Below are 25642 nucleotides of genomic sequence, written 5' to 3'. Positions count from 1 at the left end.
AAGAGAGATAACAGATTCAACAGCTTTCATAAAAATAAGTCAAATAAATAGGGCAAACTAATACCCAATGTTCAATAAGTATCCTACAGGAACTTATTTAGGGGGAGAAATGAGAAAAATGGGATTCCAAGACATTAAAGGTGACTCCATCACCATTTCCCCCATCAGTAGTGGATGGATACCCCAAAAAGGCTAGAGCCAGGAAATTTGGATGAGTTTCTAATTCAATAAGCCATTCTACATCCTTATCCAACATATCCAAAGAGCATCTCCAAATACAAAGGGAATAATAATGTTACTGGACAGGGACGGGCCTGGATGGCCTGGAGCAGGTCTGCCTCAGGCCAGCCTGTAGTGTGTGGGTTCTTGACTTTGTATAGAAAAGATTTCACAACACGAGTCCAGGTGATTTTCAGAGTATGCTTATTAAAGCTGGGGACTGTGAGACACAGGAAGAACTTAGGGTAGAAGAAGCAATAGGAGAGAGTCTACCAGGGGAGGGCAAACTTTTTGACTCCAGGGCCACAATGGGTTCTTAAACTGGACCGGAGGGCCGGAACAAAAGCATGGATGGAGTGTTTGTGTGAACTAATATAAATTCAAAGTAAACATCATTACATAAAAGGGTACGGTCTTTTTTTTTTTTTAGTTTTAATCATTTCAAACAAGCCGGATCCGGCCCGCAGGCCGTAGTTTGCCCACGGCTGGCTAGGCGGTGCTCTCCTTTCGCTCCCTAGAAACATAGGAAAGAAGTGAACCAAGGCAGGCTGCTCTTAGCTCACTGGGGAAGTCAGGATGAGCTGCCGCTGCCCTATTCTCTCCTGGTTGCAAGTCTCGTGGGGACCCTTAGAGTTTAGGGGGAAGGGGCAAGGGCATGCTCTAGAGCAGTGGTTCTTAACCTGTGGGTCTCGACCCCTTTGGTGGTCGAATGACCCTTTCACAGGGGTCGCCTAAGACCATCCTGCATATCAGATATTTACATTACTATTCATAACAGTAGCAACATTACAGTTATGAAGTAGCAATGAAAATAATTTTATGGTTGGGTCACAACATGAGGAACTGTATTTAAAGGGCCAGAAGTTTGAGAACCACTGCTCTAGAGAGAACTCACAGTGAGTCTTTCTCCTGGACATTTTCTCTCTCTCTCTCTCTCTCTCTCTCTCTCTCTCTCTCTCTCTCTCTCATCTAAGGGCAAGAATATTAGGGGAGGGTTTCAGCAGAATATTCATCAGTTTATAGGTGCATTTTTTAATGTACTGAGTTTGGGGTCATTCTTTGATCATTACTTTTATCTTGTGTCTGTCTGGCTTTTATGGGGTTTTTGTCCTTTGTTCCCCTAACTTCATTTGTCCTTGGGTTTAACTGGCACAAATGGCATTAATTGGGTCTCTGTTCTCTATTTCTCAGATCAGGGTGATTTAAGCTATGTATTCTCTGGTTAGGGAGGAGAGGTATGAACCATTTGCTTTCAACTCTATGGGGAAGACAAGCTCTTGCCATTCACAACCTAGCTGTTCAAATTGTTTGTCCTTGTTTAATTTTCTTGTTTCAGTTTCCCTATGCCACTTGCCCAGGAATGTTCTTAGCTTCTTATTATCCTGCCACAACAGATAAATCTTTCTGATTTTTTTTTAATGTGTGTTTTTTTAGAAGGCACAGATGTAGAGGCAAACAAAAAAAAATTGTTTAATTTTTTATTGGGCTGTAATTGACATATAATATTATATTAGTTTCTGTTGTCCAACATATCAATTTGATATATGCATATAACAAAATGATCACCACAATAAGTCTACTTAATATCCATCGCCACAATAGTTACAACATTTTTCTTATGATGAGAACTTTTAGGGTTTTATTCTCTTAGCAACTTTGAAATATATACAGTAATACACTATTGTCAACTAGAGTCACCATGCTGTACATTACATATTCAGGATTCATTCATGTTATCACTGCAAGTTAGTATCCTTTGATCTCCTTTACCCATTTGACCCCCACAGCCCCACCCCTAAAAACTACCAATCTGTTCTCTGTGAATGCCTTTGTTTTTGTTTCTATTTGTTTGTTTTAGTTTTCACATACAAGTGAGATCATACCTGTCCTCTGACTGACCTCACTTAGCATAATGCCTTCCAGGTTCATCCATGTTGTGTTAAATGGCAAGATTTCCTTCTTTTTATGGTTGAACTAGAGGTCTGGTGCACCCAATTCGTGCACTGGTGGTGTGGGGGGGTGTCCCTCAACCCAGCCTTCACCTTCTCCAATCTGGGACCCCTCGGGATATATCCCTCTCACAATCTGGGACTGCTGGCTCCTGCCTGGCTGCCTGATTGCCACTAACAACTCTGACTGCCAGCCTGATCTCCCCCTTAACGCTCCCCTGCTGGCCTGATTGACACCTAGCTGCTCCCCTGCCAGCATATTGATACATTTGAAAAAAGATCAATGAGTGTGAGTCAATTAGATTGAAAATCATGATGATGCAATATCTGATTGTAAGGACTGAGGAGAGAGAAGAGTCAAACATGACTCTGTTTGGAGCCTGAGACACTAGTTAGATGGGAATTGGGTGAGTGTGTTAGAGAATAAGAAGAGGTTTGGAAAGAAGGTGGGTGCAATTTGGGATGCACTTATTTATATCCCCCCCCCACAGCATGGCCCCTGCTGGTGAGAGCCACATCTCTGTCTGAGCCTGGAGCTGAAAGGGTTTCATTCCCTTGGGCCTCCAGGGATTGAACCTTCTTCTTCACTCGCCTCGATGATTTACACACACTCCCCAAGCACTTAGATGCTCCTGTACAAGGTCCAGTTCAGTTCCTTTCTGTCCTCAAAACAATGCCTCATGCTTCAACTGCAGCCTGGGAATTTACTACTAATCACTAGATACACAAGGACAAAAATGTAAAAAAACTGTGGGAAGGGAAAAATTGTTCTCCTGCTATCTGACTTCAGAATACTTCAGGTAAAGTCCCAGAGTCTCACTAGTTGAAAGCAAATTAGAATATGGGGTTACACTCGTTCCAGGAATGTCATGTCTAATGTGAGCATATACCCCATATAAGTGGGCTCTATGAACCCCCAGTGAAAGGTCACATAGAAGATGGTATCATGTGAGTTCTTCTATCTGGCTTAAAATATGTTTGTTTGTTTTTTCTAGAGGCCCAGTGTATGAAGGTTGTGCACTGGGGGTGTGGGTCCCTCAGCCTGGCCTGCACCCTCTTGCAGTCCAGGAGCAGGAGCGGGCCTAAGACATCAGTCAGACATCCTTAGTGGTGCTGCAGAGGTAGGAGAGGCTGCTGCCACTGCCGCTACATTCACCAGCCGTGAGCCCTGTTTCTGGTTGAGCATCTGCCCTCTGGTGGTAAGTGCGCGTCATAGCAACCAGTCGTTCCTCTGTTGGGTCGATTTGCATATTACCCTTTTATTATATAGGATTATTATATAGGATGTTAATTTCATTGAGAAATAACTTATGCACAATCAAATGCACCTATTTAAGGTATACATTGATGAATTTTTCCTAGTTGAAACCATCGAAACCTTGAAAAAATTCCAACAGTTAAGATACAAAACACTTTCATCATGCCAAAGAATGCCTAGCACTCTTTGCTATTTCTGCCTCCCTCTGCCAGTCCCCAGGCAACCACTGCTATGCCTTTTGTTGCAATAAATTTGTTAGTATTTTATAAAAATGGAATAATACACTCATGTATTATTTTATTGATAGCTTCTTTCACTTGGCATAATAATTTTTATATTCAACCAGGTTGCTGCATGCATAAGCAGTTATCTACTTTTATTGTTGAGTAGTATGTCATTGTATATCATATTTTATTTATGTGTTTACCTATTTAGGGAATGTCCAGTTTAAACAATTATGGGGGAAAGCTGCTATGAATATCTTCTCCCAAATCTCTTATGGACATATATTTTTCTTTTTCATGGGTAGATACCTGGAAGTGATATATCTGAGTTGTATGGCAGGTGCATATTTAACTATTTAAGAAATTTTCAAACAGCTTTTAAAGTGGTTACCAGTAAGTGTATGAGATTTTTAGTGGGTCTACATCCTCCCTGACATTTGATACTGTCAGTCTTTTTAATGTAAGGCATCCTAACTAGTTATCGCATTGCAGTTTTGTGTTTCCATAATAAGTAAATATGTTGACCATTTTTTCATGTTGACCATTTAATATCTTCTTTTATGAATTGTCAGTTCAAACTTTTTTGCTCGTTTTTTATTGCATTCTCTTACATATTAGAGAATAAAAGTATTTATGTAATCGGAATACCAGTCCTTTTTCCAGATATAAGTATTACAAACATTTTATTTCACTCTTTAGTTTGGCTTTTACTTTTTTTTTCTTTATTTTAATTGTTGACATATTACAGACAGCCTCCATTTTCTACCTCTTTGCCCACCTCCACCCAGGCCCCGCCACCCCTCCTCTGACCTTAACCACTCTGTTGTCTGTGTCCTGAGCTATGTATATATGTTCTTTGGCTACTCTCTCCACCTTCTTTTATCCAGACCTCCTCACGCCCATCCCCTCTGACCTCTGTCAGACTCTCCCGTGTATCCATGTCTCTGGTTCTATTTTGCTCATCTGCGTATTTTATTCATTGATTCTACATATTACTGAGATCATATGGTATTTGTCTTTCCCTGACTGGCCTATTTAACTTAGCATATTAATCACCAGGTCCATCCATGATGTCATAGGGGTAAGAGTTTCTTCTTGCTTTATAGGGGTGTAGTACTCCATTGTGTAATTGTAGCACTACTCTTTTATACATTCATTTACTGATGGGCACTTGGGCTGTTTCCAAATCTTGGTTATTGTAAATATCACTGCCAGGAGTATAGGAGTGCATATATTCTTTCTAATAGGTGTTTTGGTATTCTTAGGATATATATACCCAGAAGTGGGATTGCTGGGTCAAAAGGCAGCTCCATTTTTAATTTTTTGAGAAAACTCCATATTATTTTTTTAGAAAACTTATACATTTTTTGAGAGTGGTTGCACCAGTCTACATTCCCACCAGCTGTACACAAGGATTCCCTTTTCTCCACAATCTTTCCAACACTTGTTGTTTGTTTATTTATTGACTACATGCCCAGTGCACAAAATTTGTGCATGGGCGGGGGGAAGGGGTCTCCTCAGGTAGCCTGCACCGTCTTCAATCCGGGACCCCTTGGGGGGATGTCTGACTGCTGGTTTAGGCCTGATCCCAGGGATATGGCCTAAACAGGCAGTCAGACATCCCTCTCACAATCTGGAACCGCTGGCTCCTAACTGCTCACCTGCCTGCCTGCCTGATCACCCCTAACTGCCCTCCCTGAAGTCTGATCACCCCAAACTGCCTCTGTCTGCTGACTTGGTCACCCCCAATTGCCCTCCCCACCGCTGGCCTCATTGCCCCCAACTGTCCCTGCCTGCTGGCCCAGTCACCCCCAACTGCCCCCCATTCACTGGCCTTGTCACCCCCAACTGCCCCCCCCCACCTGCCTGGTTGCCCCACACAGCCTGCTGTTCAGTTGTTACTGTGATGGCATCCCAGACAATTTGCATATTCCTCTATTATTAGTATAGATGATAAATTCTGGCATGTATGAGGCGATATTTCATTGTAGATTTAATTGGCATCTCTCTCGTGATTGGTGTCGTTTAGCCTATTTTCATATATCTATTGGTCATCTTTATGTCTTCTTTAGTGAAGTGTCTATTTAGTTCCTTTACCCATTTTTCAATTTGACTATTTGTCTTCCTGGTTTTGAGTTGTATAAGTTCTTTATATATATCAGAAATTAACCCCTTATCTGATGTATCATTGGCAAATATGTTCTCCCATACAGTGGGTTCTCTTTTCATTTTGTTGATGTTTGTGTGTGCATATTTTGTGACTTTTTTTTCTATGCAGAAGCTTTTTAGTTTGATATAGTTCCATTTATTTATTTTTCCCTTTGTTTCCCTTGTTCTAGAAGATATATTGGTAAAAATATTACTACTCAAGATGCCTGAGATTTTATTTCCTATGTTTTCTTCTAAGAGTTTTATGTCTTGGTGACTTACATTTAAGTCTTTTATCCATTTTGAGTTCATTTTTATCTATGGCATATGTTTGTGGTCCAGTGTCATTTTTATGCATGTACCTGTCCAATTTTCTCAACACCATTTATAGTATATTAAAGAGACTGTGTTTATTCCATTATATGCTCTTGCTTCCTTTTTTGAATATTAATTGACCATAAAGGCATGAGTTGCTTTCTGGGTTCTCTGCCCTTTCCATTGAATTATATGCTTATTCTTATATTAGTACCAGCCTGTTTTGATTACAATAGATTTGCAGTATAGTTTGATATCTGCTATTGTGATTCCTCCAACTTTGTTCTTTCTGAAGATTGCTGATGCTATTCAAGGACTTTTTAAATTTTTGGAATATTTTTTCTAGATGAATGAAATATGGCATTGGTATTTTAACGGGAATTGTGTATAATCTATAGATTGTTTTGGGTAGTATGAACATTTTAATGATGTTAATTCTTCCTATCCATGAACATGGTATATGCTTTCACTTGTTTGTATCTTTCTCCATTTCTTTCTTCAATATCCTATAGTTTTTTGAATATAGCTCTTTTACCTCCTTGTTAAGTTTATTCCTATGAATCTTATTTTTTTGTTACAATTTTATTAGTTATCAGTCTATTCAGTTTCTTTTTTTATTTTTCCTGATTCAGTTTTTGAATATCATATGTGTGCAGGAATTTGTCCATTTCACCCAGGCTGTCCAAGATGTGAGTATGTAGTTGTTCATAGTATTTTCTTACAATCCTTTCTATTTCTGTCACTTTTCTTCTTTGATTTGTGATTTTATTTATTTGGGTCTTCTCTCTTTTTTTCTTGATGAGTCTGGCTAAATGTCCATCAAACTTGTTTATCTTTTCAAAGAACTAGCTCTTGGTTTCATAGATTTTTGTCTTGTTGTATTTTTCAGTCTCTGTGTCATTTATTTCCACTCTGATGTTATTATATCTTCCCTTTTACTTACTCTGGGCTTTGTTTGTTGTTCTTTCCTACTTCTTTTGGGTGTAAGGGTGAAAATGTTTATTTGAGATTTTATTTGCTTCTTGAGGTAGACCTGTAATGCTATGAACTTTCTTCTCAGGACTATTTTAGCTGTGTCCCATAGATTTGGGTTTGTTGTGTTTCATTTTTTGCCAGGTAATTATTTTTCTTCCTTGATCTAATTGGTAATCCATCCATTGTTTAACAACATGCTATTTAGCCTCCATGTGTTTGAATATTTTCGATGTTTCTTTTTTTTAATTATGTTTTTACTGATTTTTAGAGAGAGAAGGAGGTAGAGGGATACAGGCATAGTTACATCATGGATCAGCTGCCTTCTGCATGCCTCCTACTGGGGATCGAGCCCGCATCCCTGGGATCAAACTGTTGACTTCCTGGTTTAAATGCCAACACTCAACCATTGAGCTACACAGGCCAGGCTGATGTTTTTATTGTAGTTAATTTCCAGTTTCATGCCTTTATGATCCACAAAGATAATTGATATGATTTTAATCACCTTGAATTTGTTAAGACTTATTTGTATTCTAACATGGCCTATTTTTGAGAATGTTCCATGTGCCCTTGAAAATGATTTTTATTCTGCTGCTTTGGAATGAAATGTTCTATAAATATCAAGTAAGTCCATCTGATATATTGAGTCAATTAAGGTGTCTGTTGCCTTTTTGATTTTTTGTCTGGAAGATCTATCCAGTGATGTCAGAGGGTTGTTAAAATCTCCTACTATGATTGTATTGATTTCAGTCTCTTCCTTAAAGTCCACCAAGAGTTTTTTTTATATATATATTTAGGTGCTCCAATATTGGGTGCATATATGTTTACGATGGTTACATTTTCTTGGTGGATTGATCAGTTTAGTATTATATAGTTACAGTCTTTGTCTCTTTAAAAAATATATTTTAATTGATTTCAGAGACAAACGGAGAGGGAGAGAGAAATAGAAACATCAATAATGGAAGAGATCATTGATGCCCTCCTGCATGCCCCCTACTGGGGATTGAGCCTGCAACCTGGGCATATGCCCTGACTGGGAATCAAACCGTGACCTCCTGGTTCATAGGTCAATACTCAATCACTGAGCTATGCCGGCTGGACTCCCCCTGTTTTAAATTGCATGAGAATTTCACAATGAGTACACAAGAAATACATTTTTTTAAAAAATCAGGTGAGCCAAACAAAAAACATAAAATAAAAACCCATCTGAACCACCATCTTGAGATAATCAATGTTAAATTGGCTGTACATCCTTTCTATAAGATTTTTTTTCTTGTGAGATCTTTTGAAAATGAAAGTAGGATCAGTCTATATTTGGTCTTCAGGATCCTTTTCCACTGAAGAGTATATGGCAATCCTCCTTCTGAGCAGGTGATAGGGCAGGTGGCTGTGGTACCACTGATCTAAAAGGTACTGCGCTCTCATCCTCAAATCCCAGGAATCTAAACACCATGAAGAAGTTCTCAGTGCACACATATTTGCATGTATGTCCAGCTGTCTACCTGGAATAGGTTGGGGTCAAGGAAGGGAACTTAGTAAGGGCTTCTAAGGCATTGTATGTAACGGGGCTATATTCTAGAGGCTCAGCAGCTGCTGAAGCCTGGACAGTTGCCCAAGGAGCCAAGGAAAAGCAGGGTCTCTGGTCTTCACCCCAGCTCCTTGCAACAACACCTATTTGTGCCTCAGTTTCCTTATTAGTTAAAAAGCTCAGGTAGAGAAAGACCCCACCCTAAGTACTACCCTTCCACACCCTCGCTGGGGTGGCAATCTGACCTCCCCCAGGAGCAAGGGCTGGGAGAGGCCAAACCTCTTTTCTGAAAGGGTAGAGGTTCCCACATAGTGTTTGATGAGCCCTGGAGCATGTGGCCACATGCTAGGGTGGGTCAACACATAAAGGATCCCCCAGAGCCCTCCAATCCTGGGCATGCCAAGCTGCCTCACACCTCCAGGGCCTTTGCATGTGCTGTGTACTCTGCCAAGAAGGCTCTGTCCTACATGCCTCCTTTGTCACTTCTCTCTCTCCTTATGGCAACTTCAAAACACAGCTTATATATCCCCTCCTCCAGGAAGCCTTCCTGACTCCTTGGTCAGTCAAATGTCCCTCTTCTGTACTCCAAAGGCCCCAGTCACTGGCTATCAAAGTTATCTATTCACCTCTTGGGTCTCCCTACTTAACTCAGCTCTTGAAAGGTCAAGCCCATGTCTGGCTCCCAGCTACAACTTCAGAACCCAATGGGGAGCCTAGTACACAGACACAAAATAAATGTGTGCTGAATAAAGGGCCCATTAAATGTCACCACCAGAGCCTTCTTAGGAAATCCATCTGGAATCAATAGAGCGCTTTTTGACTGTGTGACCTTGGACATGACCTCTCTTCCTGTGCCTCCCCAAGAGCCTCACTTTCCCCAGAAAATCTCCACACTCCCTGCCAACTCTGCTGCTCTCCTTCCATAATCCTCTATCACTGCCATGCCTAGGACTACTCCCAAGGGGCTGGTGACAGGAAGAATGGTGCTTACAGATGTCTATTCCTGGCACCTTACTTTCTGCCCAGGCCTAAGCAAGCCCCCAGACACACTCCTCCCAACTGCATTCCCACTGTCAGCAGGTTCTCAGCCCTCAGGGATGCTGCTCTTGCTCAAGTCCAGAAGCCAGCAGCAGACCTGAGCACCCAGGCCAAGAACCAGGAGGCCCAGAGGGTCTGTGTCCAGGAGGCTGGGGGCCCCACCCCAGGATATGTTTATCACTTTGAGTAAAATAGCAACTCCCAAGGCTATTATGGAAACCTATTTGCAGTTTGGATCTCTCCCTTGTTTATTCCAAGTGACTGGGCCCCACAGGTAAATGCAAGGCACTGTGGGTCTGAAGCTCCATGTTATCTCCCTGTCAAAGTCAGATCCTCACTCACTGCTCACCCAGCAGCCCTGGGGCCAATGCCTTGGATCCAAGTTTCCCTAATCACCTGCAGCCCAGGAGTTGGCACACCCCATCCTGGGTGTAAACCAAGGCTCTGCAGCCTTGAGCAAGTCACCTCTCCAGGTCTCCGTCTTATCATCTGTGTCATGGGTGAGAAGGACCCCACCTGAACTAACTGAGGACAGGCAAGCACAGGCAGGCTCCATGCATGGGGGAAAGTTCACAGAACATGGAAATGGGATCCTGGGATGTGGAAAGGGACACTCAGATGTCCAGGCCATTTTAAATGAGAAGTCTGATGCTCAGAGAGGAAAGTGATGTGCCCAAGGTCACACCTTCAGGAGCAACAGAGCGAGGACAGGAGCCCATGTGCGTCCTGCCATTGGTAAGGAGGATACTCCTGAGTAACCGCCAGGGAGGAAGGAGGGGAGAGTGACAAGGACTCAGGAAAACAATGAATTACACGTGAGGCTTATGCAACTGAGGATGGGTCAAAGTCAGCACTTCCTGTATGTGCGGACCCTGATTGTCATAAATGGCCCAGAGCTGCAGGCACAGCGGGACAAATTGCCATTGCCTGCTCCAAGAGGGGGATTAGTGGCTACACACAGCTCGAGGGGACAGACTCATTACTTAGTACCAGCCTCCTGTCGTCATGTGGGCCCTGGCATTCAACTTGTCGTGAACCAGTGGGGCCGGCACAGGGGCGCCCCAACACACACACACACACACACACACACACACACACACACACACACACATAGACACACACATACATACAGCATTCCTCCGACCCGACCATGTGGCTGGAGTCCCCCTCTTAGAGTGGAGATAAGTCAGCGCCCTGCAGAGAGGAGGGGGAATGAAATGCAGCCGATGCCCAGAGAACTTTCTGTGACAGTACAGCCCCTGGAAAAGTACTGTATTGGAGCCCCTCTTTTCTTCACCCTCATTCTGCTGATGGGGAAACTAAGGCTTGAAGAGGTCAAGCAACTTGTGCAGGGTGATGTAATCATAATAGTTAACATCATGATGTGCTAGCATTGATAGGTACCATTAGTTCATTTAACCCTCACAACAACCTTATGAGGTGGGTGCTATTACTATGCCCGTTTTACAGATGGGGAAAGAGGCCCAGGGAAGTGAAGCAAGGTCACAGAGCCTGACAATGTAAAGCCAGAAACTCCATGCTGTTTTCCATAATGGCTGTACTCTCTTCATTCCCACCAGCAGTGTGTGAGGGTTCCCTTTCCTCCACATCCTCATCATCACTTGTTTGTTGATTTATTGATGGTAGCCATTCTGGCAGGTGTGAGGTGATACCTCATTATAGTTTTAATTTGCATCTCTCTGAAGATCAGTGACTGTGTGTAATTTTTCATGTCTCTGCCATCTGTATGCCCATTTTGGAGAAGTGTCTATTAAGATCCCTAGCCCATTTTTAAATGGAATTGTTTCTCTTCCTTTTGTTATTTTGTATAAGTTCCTTTTATATTTTTGATATTAACCCTTTATCAGATGTATCATTGCCAAATATGTTCTCCCATACAGTGGGCTCTCTTTTCATTTTGTTAATGGTTTCTTTTGCTATGCGGAAGGTTTTTATTTTGATGTAGTCCCATTTGTATATTTTTCTCCTTAGTTTCCTTTGCCCTAGGACAGTGATGGCGAACCTATGACACTTTTTTTGGTTGATTTTTCTTTGTTAAATGGCATTTAAATTTATAAAATAAATATCAAAAATATAAGTCTTTGTTTTACTATGGTTGCAAATATCAAAAAATTTCTATATGTGACACGGCACCAGAGTTAAGTTAGGGTTTTTCAAAATGCTGACACGCCGAGCTCAAAAGGTTCACCATCACTGCCCTAGGAGATGTATCCATAAACATATTGCTACAAGAGATGTCTGAGTTTTTGCTGCCTGTGAGTTCTTGTCGGATTTTTATGAGAAGAACTTACATGCATTTTATCCATTTTGAGTCTATTCTTGTGTATGGGGTAAGTTGGTGGTCTGGTTTCATTTTTTTGCATGTATCCCAACACCATTTAATGAAGAGACTCTCTTGACTCCATTATATGCTCTTGCCTTCTTTGTCAAATATTAATTGATCATAATGGCCTGGGTCAATTTCTGAGGTATCTTTTCTGTTCCATTGATCTATATGTCTGTTCTTGTGCCAGTACCAGGCTGTTTTGATTACAGTGGCTTTGTAGTATAACTTGAAATCTGGTATTGTGATTCTTCCAACTTTGTTTTTCTTTCTCAAGATTGCTGCAGCTATTTCGGGATTTTTTGTTTGTTTGTTTGTTTGTTTGTTTGTTTTCATATACATTTTTGGAGTATTTGTCCTAGATCTGTGAAATATGCTGTTGGTATTTTGATAGGGATTGCAATGAATCTGTAGATTGCGTTTGGTAGTATGGACATCTTAATGATGTTAATTTTACCAATCCACGAACATGGTATATTATTACACTTGTTTATATCTTTTTCAATCTCTTTTTTTAACATCCTTAGTTTTCCAAGTACAGCTCTTCTGCCTCCTTGGTTAAGCTTATTTTATTCCTAAGAATCTTAATTTTTTTTTTTTGCTGTAATGATAAATGGGATTGTTTGTTTAGTTTCTATTTCTGAGAATTCATTATTGGTGTATAAAAAAGCCATCAATTTTTGGGTATTGATTTTTGTATCCTGCTACATTGCAAAATTCATTTATTAAATCTAGTAGTAGTTTTCTGGTGGAATCTTTAGGGTTTTCTATGTACAATATCATGTTGTCTGTGAATAATGAGAGTTTTACTTTCTTCTTTCCACTTTGGATGCCTTTTATTTCTTTTTCTTGTCTCATTGCTGTGACTAGCACTTCCTGTACTATATTGAATAAGAGTGGTGAAAATGAACATGCCTGTCTTGTTCCTGTTCTTAGGGGAAATAGTTTTACTTCTTGCCCATTGAATATGAAGTTTTCTGTAGGTTTGTCACATATGGCCTTTATAATGTTGCGATATGCTCCCTGTATTCCCACTTTGCTGAGAGTTTTTATGAAAAAATGGGTGTTGGATTTTGTCAAATGCTTTTTCTGCATCTATTGATATGATCATGTGATTTTTGTCTTTCAATTTGTTCATGTGATGTATCACATTTATTGATTTGTGAATATTGTACCAGCCTTGCATCCCTGGAATAAATCCCACTTGGTCATGGTGTATGATCTCTTTGATATATTGTTGGATTCGATTTGCTAGAATTTTGCTGAGGATTTTAGTGTCTATGTTCATCAGGGATATTGGCCTGTAGTTCTCTTTCTTTGTCATGTCTTTATCTGTTTTGGGGATGGGGATAATGCTGGCATCATAAAAAGAGCTTGGAAGTATCCCTTCATTTTGGAATTTTTGGAATAGTTTGAGCAGGATAGGTGTTACTTCTTCCTTGAATGTTTCATAAAACTCCCCTGTGAAGCCGTCCAGTTTAGGGTTTTTGTTTGCTGGGAGTTTTTTTTAATTACTGCTTCTATTTCCTCAGTTGTTATTGGCATATTCAGGTTTTCTGATTCTTCCTGATTCAGTTTGGGACATTGTATTTTTTCTAGGAATTTGTCCATTTCATCCACATTGTCCACCTTCTTGGAATATAGTTGTTCATAGTATTTTCTTACAATCCTTTGTATTTCTATGGTGTCAGAGTTTACTTCTTTGGTTTTGTTTCTGATTTTATTTATTTAGGTCTCTCTTTCTTTCTGGATGAGTCTGGCTAATGGTTCATCAACCTTGTTTATCTTTTAAAAGGACCAGCTCTTGGTTTCATTGATTTTTTTGTATTGTTATTTTAGTCTCTATGTCATTTATTTCTGCTGTAATCTTTAATATTTCCTTCCTTCCTTTTCTTGTTGTCCCCTTTCTAATTCTTTAAGTTGTAAGGTTGAATAGTTTATTATTAGTTTTTCTTATTTTTTGAGGAAGGCCTATAGTGCTATGAACTTCCCTCTCAGGACTGCTTTTGATGTGTCCCAGAGATTTTGGGTTGTTGTGTGTTCATTTTAAATTTTTTCCAAGTAATTATTTTACTTTCTAGATCTCATTGGTAACCCATTCATTGTTGAATAACATGCTATTTAACCTCCATGTGTTTAAATGTTTTTGAGACTTTATACTGTAGTTGATTTCTATTTTCATTTCTTGTGATCTGTTTCATATGATTTCAATTTTCTTGCACTTATAGAGACTTTTTTTCTGTCCTAACATGTGGTCTATCTTTGTGAATGATCCATGTGCACTTGAGAAGAATGTATATTTTGCAGCTTTGCGGTGAAATGTTCTTTTGAACCATCTAATCCAGTATGTCATTTAGAATCACTGTTTCCTTGCTAAATTTTGTCTGGAAGATCTATCCACTGAAGTCAGTGAGGTGTTAAAGTTCCATACTATGACCATACTGTTGTCTATCTCTCTAGAATATATATATGGTGTGTATATATTTACCAGGGATATATCTTCTTGTTAGATTGATCTATATATATGGTGTGTATATATTTACCAGGGATATATCTTCTTGTTAGATTGATCCCTTTAGTATTATGTAGTGACTTGCTACACCAGCTTTTTTTGTTTCTTTTTGCATGGAAACTTTTTTGCGTCCCTTCACTCTCATCCTGTGTGAATCTTTTGTTATTGCATGGAAACTTTTTTGCATCCCTTCACTCTCATCCTGTGTGAATCTTTTGTTATGAGGTGGGTCTATTGTAGACAACATATAATTGGGTCATGTTTTTGTATCCATTCAGATACCCTACGTCTTTTGATTGAAGCGTTTAATCCATTTACACCTAAGGTTATTATTGATAGGTACTTATTTATTGCCATTTTAATTCTGTATGCCTATGTTTCTCTCTCTGTTTCCTCTTCTCATTACAGGAGTCCCTTTAGCATTTCTTGCAATGCTCGTTTGCTGATGATAAACTCCTTTGGTCTTTTTATTTGTCTGAGAAGCTCTTTATTTCACCATCTATTTTTAATTATAGCCTTACTCGATATAGTAATCTTGGTTTCAGATCCTTGCTTTCCATTATCTTGAGTATTTCATGCCATTCTCTTCTGGCCTATAGAGATTCTGATAGAGAAATCAGCTGACAGCCTTATGGGAGCTCCTTTGTAGTAACAGTTTGTTTTTCTCTTGCTGTCTTTAAGATTTTCTCTTTGTCTTTATTTTTGGCACTTTAAGTATTGTGTGTCTGTACATGGGCTTGTTTAAGTTCTTCTTCCTTGGGACTCTCTGTTCCTCTTAAACTTGTCTGACTTTTAACTTCACCACGTTAGGGGAGTTTTCTGCCATTATTTCTTCAAACACATTCTCTATCTCTTGCTCACTTTCTTCCCCTTCTGGCACACCTATTATGCAAATATTGTTATGTTTTATGTTTTCCCACAGCTCCCTTACACTGTCCTCCTATTTTTTGTTTTTTCTTTTTGGTTCTCTGATTGCAGGGTTTTTTCTACCCTATCTTCTAATTGGTAATGTGATTCTCAACTTCCCCTAATCTTCTGTGTATTCCTTCCATTGTGTTCTTTATTAGTGCTATGTCTTTCTTCATAGTTACTTTATCATTTCTCAATCTGTTGAGTGTCTTTGCCATCATTATCCTGAACTCCATGTTTGATAAATTTATTTTTTAAAATTTTCATAAGTTTGTTATCTCCATTTCATTTAGCTCTTCTTTTGGAGAAGTCTCTTGTTCTTTCATTAGGGTGTTGTTGTTTTTGTCTCCCCATTTTGGCTGCCTGTTTGGTTTTGTGCCTATGTATTAGGTAAATCTGCCATGGCTCCCAATTTCTAGTGCAGGACAGTGTCAAATGCTGTTTCTGACTAATTAGAATGGCAAAGACTCAAAGCCTCCAGAGACTCACCTCTGCTGCAGACTGATTAGATTCAGTCTTGAGTAGTTTAAGACAATTGTCCACAGGTGGGCCAGAGGTTTTCCAACAAGACAGGACAATTGCTTCTGCCTGGAGGCTAATTGTTATTCTCAGTCTCTTAATGGGCCTCAGGAATTCCACAGGGTGGGGCAAGGGGTTTTCCAATTGGCTGAGGTAACTGTCTTCCTCCAAGGCAAAAACTTCCTGGATAGTAAGGATCTGCCTGCGAAAGATGTCCTCCACAGCATGAGGAAATGATTCAGCTCAGGAAACCAGGGTGTCTGCCCTCAAAGCTCTAACTCCAGAGCCCCAAACCCTGGCTTCTCTTCACACAACTTCAGTCCACTCTATACTCCCTCTGCCAGAGCCTAAGGATGCACACAAAAGTTTTGTGTTGGCACTTTAAAAGGTTGCCTGCATTTCTAGCTCTCTCTCCCTGGCAGACAGCAACCATGCTGCTTTACACAGCCAGATGTTATGTGGGCACCGTTCTCAGTTCTGGTGCTCTCTGCTGGGGTTTCCAGCTTGTGGTTTAGACCCCAGAGTTTTCAGTGGCACCCCTCACAGTTGAGATATCTCTCTGGAACTTCAGCTGCTGTCTGTGGGAAGCCAACCATCCATCTCATGCCTGTGCCCTTCCTACTGGCCTCTATGCAGTCTCCACTTTCTGGCCTTGGTTATCATGGTTTTCTCCACAAGAGTCTTCATTTGATAATTCAAGATGGTGTGTGGTTTTTTGTTTGTTTGTTTGTTTTTTGTTCTTGTCTTTTAGATGTAATCCATTTTGGTACTGGGAGCATTTCTGTGTAGCATCCACTTGCTCCACTGCCATTTTTAATGTCTAATTGTGTCTTGTTATATTAGATCATCTAGTTACTCTGTGCCTTTTGCTTGATGAATTCTGTCTGTTTAGATTTAGAGAAATTATTAATATGTAAGTGTTGAACATTGCCATCTTATTCATTCCTTTCTAGTTTTTATTTTTTCCTTCTCTTTCTGCCTGCCTTTGTAAATTGGTGATTTTCTGCATTTATTTTACTTCATTTTTATTGTTGACATTATTACTGATGTCCTCCATCTCCCCCTGCACACACACACTTTGCAAACCTCCACCCAGCCCTTCCCCCTCATTCCTCTGGCCACCATTTCACTGTTGTCTGTGTTCATGGGCTATATATATATATGTTCTTTCAATAATTTCCTCACCTTCTTTCATCCGGTACCCTCACCAGAGTGTGATAGTGTTTTAAAAACCTGGGGTGGGTAAGGGCTGGGTAGATGGAGGCAAAGGGGTAAAATGGGGGACGTATGTAATAATATCAACAATTTTAAAAGACAGGAGAGTTTCCCTAGCTGGTTTGGCTCAGTAGATAGAGAGTCAGCCTGAGAACTGAAAGATCCCAGGTTCAATTCCAGTCAAGGGCACATGCCCGGGTTGTGGGCTAGATCCCCAGTGGGGGTCTGCAGGAGCTAGCCAATCAATGATTTTCATTGCTGTTTCTTACTCTCTCTCTCCCTTCCTCTCTGAAATCACTAACAATATTTAAAAAAATAAAATAAAATACAGGAGAGTACATGGATATCATTAAATGGCATAAGAAGTGACAGAGATAGGTGGGAAACATTTCAACACAGGTTTGATAGAAACAACATGAGGAATAATAACTGGTGTTATCCCTCTTGTCTTTAAAATAAATATCAAGCTACCAAAGTATGTACATTTTCAAATGGCAACCTTCACACAATGCTCTCCCTACAACTGATTTTGTGGAATAGAAAGTGCCAAAATCCAGACTATTAAGTTGCAACTCACCCAGCAACTAAGTAGCTGTACATGTTGAGAACACCCACAAAGATATCTTGTATACACACACACACACACACACTGAAAAAATTTAAACAATAATACACTTGTTGGAACAATGAAAGAAATGGAGGAGAAAGCCTTAAAGACTTGCATGTTGATACTCCCAAATTGTTTGAGATGTGGATGACACTTCCAAGGACTAACTGTCTTTTCTGTCCACAGCCATGGACCCATCCAAGTCCCCCTCTGATGAGCCCCTTCTCAAAGGGAAAAGAAGGCAAGATCTCCAAGAGATGCTGAGAGAAGTAGGACTGGAAATTGAGTACTGGTTGCCAAAGCTGCAGAAACACCTTGGTGTGAGCTGTGCCCAGGCCTTACAACATGTAGAAGAAAGAGAACTCCAGAAACTCAAATCCCAGGCAAAACATTCCTGGGAGAAAAGGGCTCTGGAGAAGCTCCTCAAGCTGTCACACTCACCTAGCTTTTCAGAGTTACAGGAGTCTCAGGGGAAAATGATAAAGAAAAAGAAGAAGAAGGAAAAGCAAATGTGGAAGGAGCGAAGATATTTCAAATCAGAAGAGAGGCAACAACAGCAACAAGAGAAAGCGAGGGGGAAAAAGACAGACCTGAGGTGGGCAATGGAGCTCCCCAACAAGAATAGGCGACCCCCCGAAAAATCCCTGCAAGAAGTCATGGAAAACATGGAGGGAAAACTCAACCTCAATGAGAGGACACTGTCTCACAGGCAAAACCTCCCAGATAGAAATCTGGTGAGATGGGCATCTGGAGGGCTGGCCCTGCAGGGAATTTACAAAACCAGCTCCCACAGGAGCCTTCTGGAGAAGAGAGAAGAGCTACTCAGTGTCCCCCAGGAGTTCTTACTCTTTGGCCCTGAGCACAGCACACGAATGGGAACCTGGGAATTTACATCTTCTCAAGCAGAATCCATGTTCACCAAGATGATAGAGAAGCTGGGGTTCGGTGTAACTGCATCAGCCAAGGGCGGAGGTTGGGGACTTTGCTTGGAAGCTGTTATGGACCACAGCAAACATTCAGAATCCAAGGAAACCCGACAGTCACATCCTGAGCACTCCTATTTCTGCTCTACCAAGTTCAGCTATGTCCCACTTGCCTCCTGCCACTTTCCCATGGATCAGCTCCAGTTCTCCAAGGCTGCTCTCCAGGAACTGAAATGCATTGATGACCTTCTGTGTGAGCCTGCAGATCCAGACAGACTCCCCTTGCTAAGGGGCAGGACTGAAGCTTTTTTCCACAGGTTTGGCTCTCATGCTAACCAGGGCCCTCTGCACCTGGGAGGAATCTACTGGTGGAAAGCCACTTCGGAGGGTTTCTGGAGTGAGGAGCTGGAACAAGTAAAGGAACAGTCAGCAGAGATCCTAAACAGGTTCATAAAGGGAAGCTACAGCAGCTTTGGAGTGAAAGTTGCTGCAGGTATGGATGAGCCAGACTCTTGTTCAGAAACAGCCGCCCAAAGCACAACCTTCCAAAGTCTCCAAACCAAAGTCCAATTATCTGTGGCCCAGACAGGTGGCCCACCAGAAGCAAATGGCTTTCTCCAGTGGAAAGCTGGCCTAGTTGCCAGTAATCAAACCTGGAGTGTCATAGACCGGGGCCTTCAGCTGGTGCCCGTTTGGGACATCATCCTCTCCAACCACGGAAGTGATTTTAAGGATCCTTTTCAGGTGGCTAGCTTACTGAAGGATAGCTACACTGCTCTGACTGGTATCTCTGCCCAGATCCAGGATGGAGAAGACTTACTGAGTGTTGAAAAGGAGGCTAGGGTTTTCCTAGAGGATGTGAAATCTTGGGAGGTATCTGATCCTAAAAGCCAGCTTAAAAAACTGATAAATTTCATGCAAATGTTGAGTCAAAAAATAAAAAGTTATGACGCTTGGGTTAACATATGCCTCACAGACTGGGGTCTGCAGAATTTTCTGGTAAACACTGTTAACTTTTGCAAAAAGTCTTCCAACTATGTAACTAAGTTTATTAAATCTCAGTTGTGCAGCCTTTTGGATCCTCACATCTACAGAGTGAGTAACTTCCCTCAGGCTCATTCCATCATGCAGTGGGTCTTCCAGTCAGAGTCAGACCAGGAGCCTATGAACATCACCCATTTATCTGAACTAATTAAAATCTTAAAGGAAACCAAGAATGACCTCATGGAAGTGGAGGTGAAATCTGAGCCTGCCGAAAAAGTGGAGGAAGCTCAGAGAAAGGCCTCTTGTGAGGTCAGTTTGTCTCTTGGCTGCTTCTTGAATTACCTCCAAGAAACAGAGCAGCCAGACACACACCTCTTGCTACTTTGCATTGCAGCTGGTGCAGGGTATCATGTGGTACACAATACGTTTCAGTATCCTCTTGGGTTTCATGAGTTAGACTTCCTACTGGATACAATGCAAACTGCACAAGATAAATACCAGGAACTCAAAAATATTTGCACCTACAGAGCTCAGGCATTCCTCGTGCTCACAGGTCTTACAGCTACCAGTGGACTCACAGATGTTTCCCCGGAGGAGAAAATACAACGTTTGGTATTAATAAGCCATCACCTGGGTCAGTATTTATCAAAGGAAGTTGCACATGTCCTCTCCAAATCAGGAGCAGATCATGATTGGAAAAACTTAGAGAAAGACTTGAGATTGCTCATTGATGGTAATTATGAAGACACCATCTCCTCTTTGCAAATAGATGAGATAGGAAAAAACTTGCAAAGGAAGTTCCCTAAAAAGAAACAATCCGATGAACCCCATGATAATAGAAATACCAAATGGGAAGTCATAGAAGATACAGCCTTTCTGAGATTACTACAGAGTCTAGGATTAAAACATTACTACCCAAAAGGGATGAGCAGAGCTAACTTCCATCTGATCAACAAGACTTCTGTATACAACAGCAAACCCAGATCTGAAAGGGAGCTTCCCTTATATTTTTTTCAGAAGCTACAAGTGCTGGATTATGAGCTGAGATACCTAGTCTTCAAAAATGATGAAAACACACAGAATCAAGTCTATCCAAGTGCCTCAAATCAGGAAAATGAGACTTTTGATCCATATGAAGACATGCTTGAAGACAGGAATACTCCCACTAATCCTTCACCCTCTAATCCTAAGCCCCATATTCACCCTATGGATATTCAGATGGCAATTCTTCACTGTGCAGATAATTTTGCCAGACAGTATATTTTGTCCAAACTTTCCATGTGCCAGTTTGCACTCCCTCTTCTCATACCTAATCCCTGCAGTTCTCAAATTGAATTCTCTCTCTGGTCTCTCAGTCAAATTAGAAGGAGCTGGCAGGAAGCAAGGAAAACACCAAGAGAGGAGAAGATCAATTACAAGCATAAGCAGATGTGTAGAGTCTCTACCCCCATTGTGTCCTTTATAAGAGTTGGAAATGGCTTCTCTGCTTCCAAATCACAGATCATGAACTGTCTTCTCAGTAAACGTAAACATGATGTGTTTTTCCACCGACATTGCAGAGGGAGCACCAAAGACTGTCTCTTGATGGGGGGAGTGGTGGAAATCTGCTGGTTCTGCCCTGGGGGAGAAGATGAGGACAGATTTGACAACTGTGTGACCTTCACCAATCTCCATGGAGATGCAAAGGAACATAAGAAGCAACTCAATTTCTTGCAGGAGGTCTCTTCTCTCTTTGTTGTCCTTATGTCAACTTCTGATGACAATAAAGAAAACCGAAAAATTATTCGTGATCTGAGTCAGTCACAAAGACCTTTGATTTGTTTACTTGATAACAAAGAACAAACTGTAGCCAATAATTCTAATGAAAAAGTGATAATAGGAATCAGGAACCGAAATGAAGCAGAATTAACAGAAGAGCTAGTTACTACAATGAGATGTTTGCTGGAGCTCTCGGACACTGTTCTCAGCTTAGAGGAATGTGTAGCAATTGCTCACAAGCAAGGATTTCTTATTGACGAAGACCAGAAAGATTGCAAGGAAGCCAGAGAAAAGGCAGAGGTCCTAATAGCTCTACTGAAAGAAATGAATATATCGCAGATAAAGGAAAACTTACTACCCCTTCAGGGACACCTATGGCATCGTTGGTGTAAAAAGGACAAAGAACTCTATCATCTAAGAGAAAAAGGGAATCGAAGTATTGAACAACACAAGAGTGAGATTGAGACAGAAAAACAAAGAATACGGAGGGAACAGTTGACCAGAGCTTTTCCTCTCAATGACTTGATGCATTCTGTTCTTGAAATTCTCCAAAATCATTCAGAAACTCCACCCACACACTACTTTTTGCAATGGCTGAGTGTGTTTTTGGACAACCTGACTTCAGGACACTTGGAAAAACTAAATGAAAAGAAAAACAATTTGTGGTCACTGATACAAACAGAAAAGCAAAAGGCACCAAAGAGCCCTGACCTCCAACACTGGCAAAGAGAGATAGAAGCTATCTCCACAGAGATTAATAACTGTACCTTTGGAATTGAGCAAATTCTTAGAGAAGTTGGCCAGATCTATGAAGCTCTGGAAGAAGCGTCTCACACAAAACCTATGCCTTACCTCTCCCTTCCCCAGATCGCTGCAGATCTGATGATATCTGGTGTTCCCATTGAACTGATGGACGGGGATGCTTCATATGTGCCTCTAAAGTGGGTGGGAGCTGTTTTTGACAAGGTCTCTGAGAAACTTGGAAACAAACGGCTATTTGTTCTCTCTGTCCTTGGCCTACAGAGCTCAGGGAAGTCCACTCTGCTGAATGCACTTTTTGGGCTGCAGTTCACGGTCAGTGCTGGGAGGTGTACCCGGGGGGCCTACATGCAGCTCCTGAAGGTCGAAGAGACTTTCACAGAGGAACTGGGCTTTGACTTTGTGCTTGTTGTGGACACAGAAGGCCTTCGTGCCCCAGAACTCAGCAACAAATCCAATAATCGTGACAATGAGTTGGCAACCTTTGTCATTGGACTTGGAAACTTGACTCTGATCAATATTTTTGGGGAAAATCCATCAGAAATGCAAGATATCCTACAAATAGTGGTTCAAGCCTTTATGAGGATGAAACAAGTAAAAATCTCCCCAAGTTGCCTTTTTGTCCATCAGAATGTGGGGGAAGTTACAGCTAAAGATCAAACTATGGAAGGAAGGAGGCGGTTAGAGCAGAGACTAGATGAAATGGCCACAGCTGCAGCTGAGCAAGAACAGTGCTCAGATGTAACCCACTTTGGTGATATCATTAAATTTGATACCAATACTGATATCTTCTACTTTGCTCACCTCTGGGATGGCAATCCCCCAATGGCCCCTCCCAATCCTCGCTACAGCCACAATGTTCAGGATCTAAAAAGCAGAATTCTTATGGCTGCCAAACAGGAGTCGAGGGGAAGCATCATGAAGATCTCAGATGTGAAATTGCGAGTTCAAGATCTGTGGAGAGCCCTGCTGAGTGAGAACTTTATCTTCAGTTTCAGGAACACTCGAGAGGTCATGGCCATGAGCAAATTGGAAACTATGTATAACTCCTGGACCTGGAAGCTGAGGAGTTATGTGCTAGACTTGCAGAACCAGCTCATTAACCAGATTAAGAATGGGAAAATCCAGAGAGTCACAGCAAGCACTCTTGAGGCTCCAGTTACAGAAAAATATAAAGCCATCCAGCAAGAACTGGAAAAATATTTTAAAGAAGATCCAGATAGTGAAGTCATTATTCAGTGGAAAGCAAGTTTTGAAAATAAACTAATAAATCTTAAAGAGGCACTTATTTTTGAGAGCAAAAATAAAGCCGAGGGACATATAAGTTATAAAAAGAATCAAGAAATACTGGATAACAAAAAATCAGGTTATGAAAAGGAATTATTGGAAAGAAGCCGAGAATTGGCTTTAACTGTAAAGGACAAAGAATTGAGTGAGGAAGAGCTGCATAACAAATTCAATCAACTTTGGGGTAAATGGGTCTGTGATGTGTCCTCAACTGTCCCTCCCGGCACAGAGCCTAACATCGATGTGGATTCTGAAGACATCCTTTTGGACTATTTTAAACAGGAGACAGACATGGTGAATATACTGAAGAAAAAGTCTAGAAAGGAGTTTGAAATCAATTATGAAAAACATATCAAAATGTGCAGATGGTATGGTTTATTACCAAGGTACTTAGAAGTACATGATATAGAGTCCGTAAAGAGGACTACTGGCCACATTATTTCAAGATACACTAAAAATATTAAAAGCCTCCAGGGGCAACAATGTGATTATGACCCAAGTTATTTCCATGAAATCCTGAACTTAATAGAAGAGGAGGTGAAATCTGCACCCACTAAAGACAGATATACATTTACAAGTAAGTACAAAATTGACTTATCTTTGTCTTTATTCCAAAGAGCATCTGAGAATTTTAAGGAGATGCATATGGCATTCAAAAGAGCAAATGATCCTGTAAATTATTTGGAAAGCAAAAAAGATGATTTCCTCATGAGTTTTAAGATCTCTTGTCAAGGAGCAACCACAGTCACAGAATTTGTTGATTTTCTATGGCACAAACTCACTCCTGCTGTCTCCAACACGATTTGGCAAAAAATGGCCCCTAAAATTGCTGGGGACATGCGAGCTACCTGCCCAGCATTCAATGGAAACAGGGCTAACTTGGAGAAACACATTCTTGTCTCCCTGGCAGAAAATGAAAATTTTGATGATTACTGGGAGTACATTCATAATCCTGAATCATTTTTTAGGAATTACATTCAAAGACATATTGAAAGATATTGTTCAGAACAAAGGAATAATAAAATAAAGACTTTTTTAAAAATAAGTGTAGATGACATCAAGAATGCCATCCTCTCAGCTATTCATGAATCCACAGCAATAGCCAAAGATAAAAGCAGCACTGCGTCTGGGTGGTTGGATTTGTTCTGTGATCACTTGGGGAGTAACTTGAACTTTCCACGAAAAGACTTGGTAAGCATTGAACACCAGGAGATTAAAGATATTGAGTTTCTCAAAGAAGCCATGAGTCAAGCTTTGGATCCCGCAATGAACACAGTGGAACAGGAGTGTTTGAGTAAGACTGAAGAAGGAATGGTTTCTGACATTCAGAAAATGCTCTCTGAGCATCTCTGTGGCTGCTGGAAACAGTGTCCCTTCTGTGAAGCAATTTGTACAAACACAATCCCTAACCATGACGGAGACCACAGCGTTCCTTTCCACCGTCCTCAGGGTATCAATGGATGGAGATGGATTAACACAGACTACCTTATCATAGACTACTGTACTAGTTTGGTAGCAAGTGATTGTAATTTTATTTTGGATTGTGGTCTTAAAACCCCATATAAGACCTATCGACAGGCAGGAGGGGAATATGCCACATGGAGCATCACCCCAGACACATCCACCCAGACATATTGGAAATGGGTTGTCTGTCACTTCAGAAAGGAGCTAGAAGAAAAATATCAGAAAAAATTTACAGGTAGAGGTGAAATCCCTCATGCATGGACCAATATCACAAAGCAAAATGTGCTTGATGACTTGGAAAAGCAATAATACTCAATGCCCACAAAAGAGTACCAGTATCTAAACAACAGTCACAGTACCTGAACAATCCAAAAATACCTCTTCCTCACAATGAGAAACTTTATTTCCATTTTTCAAATGAAATGACTAAATATAAATCAATTAACATTTCAAGAATTTAAAATTTCCTGTTAAAAAGACTTTCTTTTTCTTTATCTCAATTCCTTCTGGTTGAAAAACAAATTGCTAAACTATATTAACATAGAATAAAATCAAATAATATCTATTTAAAATTCCTACTTCATATTTTAAGCTATTATGCAGAATGCTTTTTATTTTAAAATATATAATATTATATGCTATCTCAGAGAAAGTTGTTTTCATGGAGGGAAATCAAAATCATTATAGACAGCTATAAATTTCTATAGATT

The 25642-nt window shown here is 40.6% G+C and overlaps 1 protein-coding gene across 1 annotated transcript; it reads left to right on the top strand.

Annotated features, from left to right (window-relative positions):
• Positions 1-3308: 3308 nt before the first annotated feature.
• On the top strand, positions 3309-25347 carry LOC102418524 (interferon-induced very large GTPase 1). Its single transcript, XM_006105269.3, has 2 exons — positions 3309-3367; positions 17944-25347. Exon 2 carries the CDS (start codon positions 17946-17948, stop codon positions 25239-25241), a length of 7296 nt encoding a protein of 2431 aa, XP_006105331.1. The 5' UTR covers positions 3309-3367; positions 17944-17945; the 3' UTR covers positions 25242-25347.
• The last annotated feature ends 295 nt before the right edge of the window (positions 25348-25642 follow it).

Source organism: Myotis lucifugus, unplaced genomic scaffold (genome assembly GCF_000147115.1).
Source record: "Myotis lucifugus unplaced genomic scaffold, Myoluc2.0 scaffold_656, whole genome shotgun sequence".
Taxonomy (NCBI): Eukaryota; Metazoa; Chordata; class Mammalia; order Chiroptera; family Vespertilionidae; genus Myotis; species Myotis lucifugus.
Note: the sequence above shows the minus strand (reverse complement) of the source record. Positions and strands in the feature narration are given on the sequence as shown.